Source organism: Bos indicus, chromosome 10 (assembly GCF_029378745.1).
Source record: "Bos indicus isolate NIAB-ARS_2022 breed Sahiwal x Tharparkar chromosome 10, NIAB-ARS_B.indTharparkar_mat_pri_1.0, whole genome shotgun sequence".
NCBI classification, from domain to species: Eukaryota; Metazoa; Chordata; class Mammalia; order Artiodactyla; family Bovidae; genus Bos; species Bos indicus.
In genome coordinates this window covers 49,651,737-49,662,357 of record NC_091769.1, presented here as the reverse complement: position 1 = coordinate 49,662,357, position 10,621 = coordinate 49,651,737, and the positions used below count along the sequence as shown (strand labels likewise).

The 10,621-nt window shown below is 46.5% G+C and overlaps 1 protein-coding gene across 1 annotated transcript in view; it reads right to left on the bottom strand.

Moving 5' to 3' along the window:
- Positions 1-1,194: 1,194 nt before the first annotated feature.
- The window catches only part of ANXA2 (annexin A2), a 44,559-nt gene continuing 35,132 nt past the window's right edge, over positions 1,195-10,621 (bottom strand). Inside the window, exons 6-13 of the mRNA XM_019968745.2 lie at positions 9,266-9,356; positions 8,265-8,344; positions 6,877-6,936; positions 5,118-5,211; positions 4,441-4,536; positions 3,939-3,997; positions 2,579-2,701; positions 1,195-1,569 (exon numbers count right to left, since the gene is read on the bottom strand). Coding sequence (XP_019824304.1) covers positions 1,510-1,569; positions 2,579-2,701; positions 3,939-3,997; positions 4,441-4,536; positions 5,118-5,211; positions 6,877-6,936; positions 8,265-8,344; positions 9,266-9,356 — 663 coding nt within the window. The 3' untranslated portion in view covers positions 1,195-1,509. The remainder of the gene's footprint in view (positions 1,570-2,578; positions 2,702-3,938; positions 3,998-4,440; positions 4,537-5,117; positions 5,212-6,876; positions 6,937-8,264; positions 8,345-9,265; positions 9,357-10,621) is intronic.

Sequence of the window (10,621 nt, the reverse complement as noted above, 5' to 3'; positions counted from 1 at the left end):
AACCAGCCCATTTCACACCTGCATTTCCATTACTGCCTAGACCCTGCAGGCCACAAGTGCATTGGACATTAGCCAGAAGTCAAGAATTAGCAACTAGCAGAGCATCCTCTCCAAACAGGAAATGTAAGAATTTAGGGATAGTTATCAACACTGCCCCAGCCCTACCCACAGCTGACGGGAGATACCTGTATGAGTAAGCTGTCCGCAGGGTCCTGGGCTAGAAGCCTAAGAACAGTGTCTTCACCTGGTGAATGGAGACAGACACATCAACACACATACCTGTTTTAGCTCGCAGCCTAGCCTATCCATGGAAGGAAGGACCAGAGACCACGTGACTCTAGGAAGGCACCTGGCTGGTTGGGAGGAGAGTAAGAGGGAGATGTGATTCTCACTGCACTGACCCTTTGTGCCTTTTGAAATGTGAACCAGGTGTAAGGATTAGCTCTCCTCCATGATCAAGACCGTGTGAAGTGTGTGGAGAGCTTCCTCCCAGCTGTAACACTCTCCCTTAGATTTCAGGGTGAGGTTGAAATGTTTCCTTCTCTGGGTCATCCTTCTCAATCCTCCCAGGCAACACCGCTTTCTTCTTGATGCACCTGTCCACTTGTGTTACACTGCCTGGACAAGAATGCTGTAGCCTGACTCACTGACATGTGAGCCCTAGAGGTTGGGACAGGATGTTGTTTATTCCTCTGACTCTTATGGGAACATTTGCAGTATTTGCTGAACACACCATCCCACCCTCTTCCCAGTTTGAGGCCCCTGCAGATGCTGGTTTTCACCTGTATAAAGATGAGCAGAGATGAAGGGGTCATTCTGGGATTTCTCCCAAAGAAATTTCTTGGTTTATCCCTTGGGTAAACAGAGATGCCCAATACAATCTTCTGTTTATAATGAAAGGTGAACCCATCCACTCTTGATATGCTGCCTGTGCTGTTCCAATACACTAGGTGCTAACCACGTATGGACATTGATTATTTGAAATGTCAATAGCGTGACTGAGGAATTAACATTTTAAATTATTTCATTTAAATAAATGTAAATGTAAACAGCCACATCTGGATAGTAGCTACCATATTGGACAGCTCCTTTCAAGAGCTTTCTTCCTCGAGGGGGCAGCCTTACCAGCTGAACAAGACCACCCTGAAGCCTGTCTTGATTTTGAAACAATTAACTGAGAGCAAGGTCCACAAGTACCTGTTCCAACAGTAAAAATTCAGTTTATTCATCTGTTTATGACACAGTACTCGAGAGGCAAAGTGTTTCACATCATAGATTCCACTTCCAAATCCTTGGAATGTTCATTTCTTTGGCTATAAAGAGGGACTAGCCGGGAAAGCCAGGTAATGCGTAGGAAACTAAACTAACAAAAGAGCGGGTGGGGCGGGCAGCGCTAATGTCATCCTCCCGGGGACGGGCACAGGGGGCTGTTAGCCGCGGGCTGACTGCGGAGAACTGTTAGCTGGAGCACGGAGCAGCCGTCCTCGATGCTTGGGCTGTCGCGGGGCTTCAGTCATCCCCACCACACAGGTACAGCAGCGCTTTCTGGTAGTCGCCCTTGGTGTCTTGCTACAAATGGCCGAGAAAAAAAGAAATTCTAGGTCAGGAGACAGATCCAAATTCTGCAGGAACAGAGAAGCAGGCCCACGGCACATGGAGGCCCTCTGGGACCTGCCCAGATGCCCCCACACCATCAGAGGATCCTCAGAGAACGGTCCAGGGGGGTTACTGCCACAAGCGTAGAAAACAGGGGGTTCTGGGATTAACATGGGAAGTGACCAGAGGACAGAACCTGGTCTGCTCCTCCTGCACTGAGGTCCTGCAGACACCACCCTCTTTCTCCCCGGCCTGCACCGTTCCAGAGAAGACACACGAGGCCCCTTCCTGTCTCCCTGTGTTGTTTTGTGGACCTGTAACGTCACGTGGGAATAAGCTGATGGATTAAGGAAATAATTACTTAGAGTCTAAATGGCCCCAGAATTTTAAACATATGCCCTATGAAACCTAGTTGCAGTGAACTCAGCTCTGAATTCATCCCTGGTGACCACTGACATGCCTTTGACATTTTCAGGATCTTTCAGAAAAAGGGGTTTGCAACATACGTCTGAAATAAACACAGTGGGGGGACCACGGTGACTGCAATCAGTGCTTATAAAAGGATGCTCCATCCCTCCCAAACAGGGACAGGCTACACCAGGGGAAGAGACAGGGGTTCCGAGTGAGGAAATGCTGCCCAGGCTTATCACAGAGGAGTTTCAAGAAATGCAAATATAATAAAATGCAGTTTGAATTGCCTGAAGTCTTTTCAGGATGTTAGCAAGTCTTACAGGATCACTGTCATGAACACCAACTATCACTGTAGAATAGGTGTGGGAAATATAAAATATTTGCCTGATTCTTTAACTTTCCAGGACACGTCGTAATAGCACTTTGAGAATAAACCCCTGATATTTGATGAGTAGCATCTCTCCCCTGGGGAGTTAGGAAACAGAAAACCACCAATGGCAGAAAACCGCCATTGTTCTGACGGACACCCGCCTGGGACCCCCAGCCCTCTGATGGCCAGGTGGGGCCTTACCTGAATATAGTAGTACAGGGACTTGCCGTACTTTTTCTTGAACTCAGATCTAATTTTCAACATGTCCACTTCACTGCGCGAGACCATGATTCTAATCAGGACCTTGTCGCGAGTGCCCTTGCCCTGAAAATCAAATTCATACTCCCAGTTACAATTCACTGACAATGTTAATCATTAAAAAGGAGTCTAGCGGGGACTTGGTGATCCAGCAGGTAAGACGCCAAGTTCCCAACTCAGGGGGCAGGGGTTCAATCCCTGATTGGGGCACTAAGATCCTTAATAAAAACTAAAAAAATAATAATTAAAAAAAAAGTCTGGTCGGTTCTCTTGCACATGGAACTGATCTAGGTTCTTGATGCTGCCCTAAGAGATTACAATGATAACATTGAAACTGCTGCCTAAAGAACAATGCGCATCTTGGAATTCCAAACACACAAGGGGCACAAACCCCTGCACACCATGCATTTAACAAACGTGAACTGAGCACTAACTACTGCAAGGCTCAGCGTTAAAGCACGCGAGTTCACCCATGTAACACAAAGCTCCTGGCTCTTGGGGGTTTGGGGAGCACACGTAACCATGTTCACCACAGCTCCGTGCCATCATGAATGGAACAAACAGTAAGGACCACTGAGTTTACTTCCGGAACCTTACACCAGAGAACAGGTCAAACGTGACATGGAACCTAAGGGGAAAGGGAAGTGAGGCCGTGTGGATCAGAGGGTGGCCCAGGAAGAGGCGGCAAGGGCTCAGAAGCACAAGGCACATGTGACAAGTGGAAAAGGGGATGGGACTGCGGGAAGAGATGGCCACTGAAGGGAAGATCGCAGGGCTGGCTTTGGACTCACACAGACTCAAGTGCAAGTCTGGCTATGCAACCTCAAGCAAGCCGCAAGCTTTCCAAGCTCCATTCTCCTCCTCTAGAAAGAAGACGGCCACACAAGCCCCGTAGGTTTTTCAGTAATGATTTACGATGAGGTCAGCAGCACAATGCCTCCTGCACAGTGGTTGCTCAGGAGCCTCTCTCTTCCTTGCCCATCCTCACCCTGGGGCACCAGGGGGGAATCACTGAGAAAGCTGAGCAGGAATCTAACGTGATCACCATCTGGCATTTTCCGTCCTGTGGCACTCTGTTTTCTGCCTGTCCACAAAAACGCACTGAAGTAGCTGGGAGAAGCCGAAGACTGAAAACCACTGGGTTGCGGGCTTCCCTCTGTCGGGTGCAAGCACAGCTGACCAGTGTGGCCACCCAGACAATGGGGTCTCTTCCGCCATCCATTAGTTAAGGAGACTTAGTGTGGGGCACAAAGAAAGAAAAGCCTAGTGCGGAAACATGGACCTCTCGGCAGGCTGCTCTTACCTTCATGGAGTCATACAGTCTGTCAGCAAAATACAGGGGCTTATTCTGAATGCACTGAACTGCGGGGAGAAGAAAGGGTCAGCAAATGGGCCGCACAATGGGAAATGCTCAGGGAAGACCGGGGATCCTCTGAAGCCCCGAGGGCTTTCAAATCAGGGGAGTCTGAGGGCCACAGAAACTGACGCATATATGTGTGTTGCCCCCAAGGAGAGAGCCCTTTCCCTGGTTATCTTATTCTGCCTGGGCAGCTCTCCATTCTACCAACATAAGCCCTTCTTCAGTCCCACATCTTAAACTCATACGGTGAAGATTATGAAACTACCCACAACATGTAAAGAAGTCACACTTCCCAAAGCCACCTGAATTATCAGGATGGTCATTCGTTACTGCTCTGCTTCAGCACAGTGGACTGAAAGATGATTCCACTGGGACGGGGCAGTGGCGGGGGCGGGGTGTGAGTGTGTGTTTGAGTGTGTGTGTGTGTGTGCGTGCACTTGCTTACCCAGATTCAGAAAGGCATTTTCCAGGTCTCCTTTGACCTCCTTCTTGATGCTCTCCAGCATGTCGTAAGGGCTGTAGCTCTTGTACCTTTCAAATACTAAAGAAAAGCAACAAACAATTATTGTAACAGAGCCACTAAGAGAGCTGTCAGTGGTCACCCACAGAGTTACACGTCACACACACACGGATGATCACAGCTTCCTGGGGTCAGGGACTGCCTTGTGAGCCAGGGCCAGCACTGCACCAGTTGCCCTGGGACAGCCCTCCCATGCATCTGTCCTGAATGGCACAGCTCAGGGCATGTATTTTGACCATCTTCATCTCTATAGAGTGGAACCCTTTTTATCTAAGCTACAAGAAACAGTACATAGCACCCAGCCAAGTCCATTATTTCAAAAAATTTGGCAAGATAAAATGACCTAGACAAGAAGAGGCAGCCCACCAAACAGGCACCAAACATGGAAAACATTTAGGACAAAAATAAAGCATCCAAAATGGGAGAGAAGGTTGAATGGACTTGGTGAGGAAAAACGCATGAGATTACAAGGTATAGAGTAGAGAATGAACTCTGTTCTGGCAGACCCGAGCCCCAACACAGACACCTGCTGGCAATGACCCAACTGAGAGGGCCCTTCATTCAGGCCCCGGACTCTAAGACCTCCCCAGAGCAGCACCCACCTTTCTGGAGGTGGCACACGCTCCGCTCGGTCATGATGCTGATCCACTTGGGAACATCAGTTCCTTTCCTCTTCACACCAGCATCATAGAGATCCTATGAGCACAACCAGCCAGGAAAGTTAACCCCACAATCCAGAGAGCAAGGTCGTTAAAAACACATCATGCAAAAAAAAACAAAAAAAAATCTATGCGTTCAAAATGCCAAATGAGAAAGGAGGATGGCACTGCAGGCACAGGAAAAATGTGCTATTTTCTTGATCAATGTCAAAGTCTTGATCAAGAGCAGGCTTCCCAAGGCACAGACATGCAGTATGAGACTAGGCTGTGCGTGAAGCTGATGCTGAACCAGTCTTCCCTGAACGCCAAGGGAAGAACCAAGAGCTCATCTACAGAAGGACAAGCCAATGCTCACTAGTGCCTCCAGCTCGCCTCCATGTGGCCCTTCCATCTACTGAAGACAGCTGCAGGCCAGGTACCTACCCTGGGCTTCTTAGAAACTGAGAAAATGATGTAGCTGGGAAAAAAGCTGCTTCAACCACGTCCTCAGTTTCTAGAAAATTTAGGGGCTACAAGTAATGCTAAGACTGTCAAGGAAGGAGGGAGAAAGGCTTACGCAGGAGCCAATACTCATTGAGTGACCGTCCACTATCTGGGCGCTGCAAAGCCTAACTTCCATTTCTTTATTAAAACGCTTTTTCTACCTTCTGCTAAAAGTACTCTGTGAAATATACTGAATTTTAAAACTAAAACGAATAACCTTGTTCTTCAGCTCCTCTGAAATACACTGAGACATCTGTCGACCCTCTGGGAAAGGCAGGCAGTTCACAGTGATCTGAATCAGCTTCCCAACTAGTTCTCAGTGATTATGGGATGAGAAGCAGCAGGAGTTCCATTTGGCCAGAAAGGAAGGAAGGACCTCTGCCTCCCTTGTCTTCTCCCCACGACCCGGGGCGGTGAGCTTGCCCATCCCTGGCCACGCCTCTACCACCTTCTTCCACTGCTGTGTGCTGTATATACTGTATTAGGGTTCATTTGCAGCAACTGCACACCAGTGCGCACAGCTGTAGCACACCCTGCGGAAACTGGTTCCTCCATACAAGCAAAGCCTGAACGAGCAAATGTGAGTCAGATGCTGATCCTGTAACTAACACCGGCATTATAAGGTCGTATAACTATGACTCCCAGAAAGTGAAAATGAAGCCCACAGGTTCTTTGACGTTTCTCCCTCCCAAACACGGAGCCTACTTCCTCTCCTGCTGTCTGGAGGCCAGACCTAGGGCCTTGCCTCTAAAGAACAGAGTGTGACAGAAGTGACAGCATGTGGCTCTTGAGATCACATCCTAAATGGCACCTGGCTTCCTCCTGACAGTCTCTCTCGGATCACTCTCTCTGGGAGAGCCTGCTGTCACGCTGTGGGATCACTCAGACAGCCCCTTAGCGAGGCCCATGTGGAAAGGGACTAAGGCCTCCTGTCAACAGTCACGTGGGTGGGCCATCCGGGAAGCCTCCTGATGCAGTCAGGCCCTCAGAGGATGTAGCCCTGGTCAAAAATTTGTCTCCAACCTCAGGAGAAGCCCTGAGCCAGAACCACCCAACCAAACCACTTCCCACTGCCTGACCCACACACACTGAGGGGTAATACATGCTTGTGGGTCTAAGCCACTGAGTTTCGACGTAATTTGTTACACAGGACAGATGACTACATAGACGATCCAGAGACTAGGAAACAAAATATCAAACCAAGAAGCTTGGCACTGACCCTGGCATCCTGGTCAATCAGTTCATAATCAATGACAGAGCCATCCTCTGCTCTCCGACCCTAAAAGAAAAAAAGAGAAAGAACATCAAATTTATATCTTTGTACATTTTAAAACTGAAAATGTTGATTTCTCCCCAACTCATGTAAGCCACTATTTACTGAATGGACACCCTCTGAAAATTTTTCTTCACTTAAAAGTCTAGGCAAGACCAAGGATTGCTACAATAATTGAGGCAGTGAAGTGGGGCGCTATACCCTCTGTGGTACCCATTCCTGGGCTAAGCACCTTACAGAATCCACCCTCTGTCCACCCCCCAAAAAGGTAATGATATTTAAATTCCTTCCCTTGGAGAGCACACAATCCCGAAGGAGAAATAAGGATGGGATAAATGGTAAAGCAACACAGTATCTGTGGCTCTAAGCAGATGAGAAATGCAAAAAAAGGAAGAAATCCATCAAGTAGTATCATCAGCAAAGTCTATGGACAACGGGGTGCAGCTGAGGTAAACCCAAAGGATGTGTCAGATGAGGGTGGTACAGGGGAACGGGAGAAAGCCCCTCCACACAAGAGGAAAGTCTCAGAGGACTGAGGTGAGCAGGGGGAAAGCCGGGGAGGAAGATTAAGGGAGGGCCGGCGGACGGAGGATGCCTGAAGGCAGTTGAGAGTTTGTATTTGATACAGCAGAAATGAGTTTTGATCAGGGTACGAGTAAAACGATACAGTGGATTTCAAAATGATGGGTAGGTGGCCACACTCAGGGCAGGAGGTAGAGAAGGGAGCTAGGGAGGGCGGAATGGAGCTGTGACAGCAATGGAGGTGTGGGTGGAGTGTGCCCACTTGTCTTCAGGGTTCCTGGATGAAATTCCTCTTCCCTCGCAGCGCTCAGAGTCATTAATCTGCACGTGGGTCAGACCTCAGACTTAGACGGAAGTGCCTTTCAGCTACATTAATGTGTTAACCTTGGCAAACAAGCAAAGACCTCCTCTCCAGGCAAACCACTACCTGGACAAACTATCCCTTAAGAAGCGATAACAGGTGAAAGAAACAAGAGGGTCACTTCCCACTGGGTCCTAAGTGATGACAGAGAGAGGCAAAATGACTTTCCCCGAGTCACAAGGCTGGCACACAAATCCAGGCCAGGAGCTAAGAGCTGCCTCTTCCTCCTCTGGCCCCAAAGTCCACCTGACCATACGGTTTTGCAGGATAAGAAATCCTATTATACAAAAATGACAACTCTGCAGTTAAGAGTGCAAACCCACTGTCAAAATACAGCTGGAATTTCTGAGGCAGGCCCAGAGGACTGAGTTAATTTGCTCCTGAGTATAAAAGGAGGTATGCAACTTGCATTGGGAGGAAGCAAGGACAAAGCAACGAACCGGAAACCAACCTTTGCGAGGGCGACCATCAGCTTGCGGAAGTCGCCAGATGTGTCGGAAACGATGTCCTTCTCCAGATCGGTCTTGTACACTTGGAAAACAACACATCTAGTTTAACACTTCCTGCCTACGCAGCCAGCCACCCCACCCAGCCCCTGCCCACTAAGCCTCTGAAAAGCAGAAATCTGTGGCAGCGTGGATGTACCCCTAAAAATGAGGGTGGATTCTCAAGAAGGAATTTTACCCTCATAAAATCAGAACTAGTATTATTGAATTATTATCAGTGATAAGGGATACACAGAGCAGGATCAGACAGGGGATCCTCAAGCTCAGCTGTGATCAGGGACCTCCTGTCTAGCTAAAATACTCTTTCCCAAACTTCTTGATTACACTTATTTAGAACATCGAACAAACTGGAGGACTACATACACATACACACACAAAACTGTGCTTTATATCTACTGATTGAGGAAACGCACAATGGTAAAAAACTAGTAAGAATTAAAGGGTACTTTTGAATGGATTTGTATTCTACTACTCAAAATAACACCTATGTTGAAATGAAGTACCACATATCAGGTACGCTGCGTCATTTACTCCACCTCTGGCCTCCTATACTGCTTGGTGCACATGGGTTCTTTTGTCTCCTGAAACAATGATCCACAGTCAAGTCTGGGAATCTTCTCAGCAGACACTGGACAGCACTCAGTACATGAAATCCATGGGGGATACTTTCTACTTCTCCCCACCAGATCTCTTTTGTTTCATAGTCTCTGCTTTCCCTCCCATATATTCTTCTGAACTAGTTCTAGGCGGATGTAGTCACAAAGCCCAGGCCATCAGGAGATGGAGGAGAGTGACCTGGTCACAGCAAACCCCTGGACAGTCCAGATGGCAGGTGTTTATACACACGGAATCCAGGGATCCTATCCTGAACACCAGACCAGGGGGCCAGGATAGTGGTCCCGGAAACAAGGTGGAATGGGTGCACCATGGAACTGGGGCTACTCACTTTCCTTGTAGACTCTGTTGATTTCCTGCAGCTCCTGGTTGGTCCTTGAGCAGATGATCTCAATGAGAGAGTCCTCATCAGTCCCCAGCCCCTGGGAACCAGGCAGCAGAGACATTAGCAGGGAAACCCCTCCCAGCCACTAGCCCACTTCTCTGAACTCAATCAGGTAAATTGCACACACGGGTTCGGTCTACAGTGCACCCCTTTCTGCATTCCTCCAGAGGGATCTGTACTGATTCCTTGGCACAAGGTGATGTTATATTCTATTCCTTTAAAAAAAAAAAAAGCTTCACTAGAATAAAGCATGGTTTAACTGGCATGTTTTTTTAGCTCAACTATATATATATATATATATACCTAAATTTCCTTACTATATATACACATATAGTGAAATGGGAAGAGACAGTAATGGAATACACTAAAATGTTAAAATATAGCCCTTTTTGGCGATGGGTTTATAAAATGAATAACTTCATCTTCTCCTTATGTTTCTTTATTTTTCAACTCCTCTAATAATCAGCCATTATTTTCATAGAAAAGAAATCATTTTCTTTATTACACAATTCTGCTCATTAATTTAAAATAAAGGAATATAGAAATTTTGAGCTGTCATTGGAGGTCAGTATTGTTAGATTGAAATAAGTCTTTGACGAGGGAAAGGTATAGATAAGATAAAATTTTTAGCTTTACCTCTTTGAAATGTAAAACTGGGTTAATGTTAAAAATTTCATTCTTGTACTTCCATTTTTGCTTGATTACTATGCACTCTTCAGGCATTTTAGAGAAGCAAAAGGAAATAATGAAGTGCCAAATAAACCTAGACACCAACACTTTATTAAGGAATGAGAATTTGATGGGTGATGTATTCAAATTTAATATATACACTTTTGAGCTGGCGTGCCAGATAGCTTGAAAGGACTCAATGAAACATGTATTTCAAAGCTGGCTTCATGATCAAAGTCAAGATTTAATAATCAGGATTCTCTAATACTCATCTTTCCGAATATGGAAATATCACTTTGAACTAAGCAGAATTACAACTGTTTAAAATGTAAATCAATTATAAGGTGTTAATACAATAAGAAACTTACTTATCCACATGAGAAGTGTGTCAGCTATTAATTAAACTTATTAGAGTTTATATGCCCCTAAAAAAGTAGTTTGTATAATATGAGCTAAGCCTCAGGTTAATAGTTAATTCTGAATTTTATTCCTCAATCTAATCTATGAGCCAAGGCCTCTTCTCCCAGAGTTTTTAATCATGGTTTGTAGAGGTGCTTGCAAAACCAAAATTTCTTCCCTTAGCAAAAGGTCTACACAACATTCTATACAAATATTACACAGAGACTACGAAGC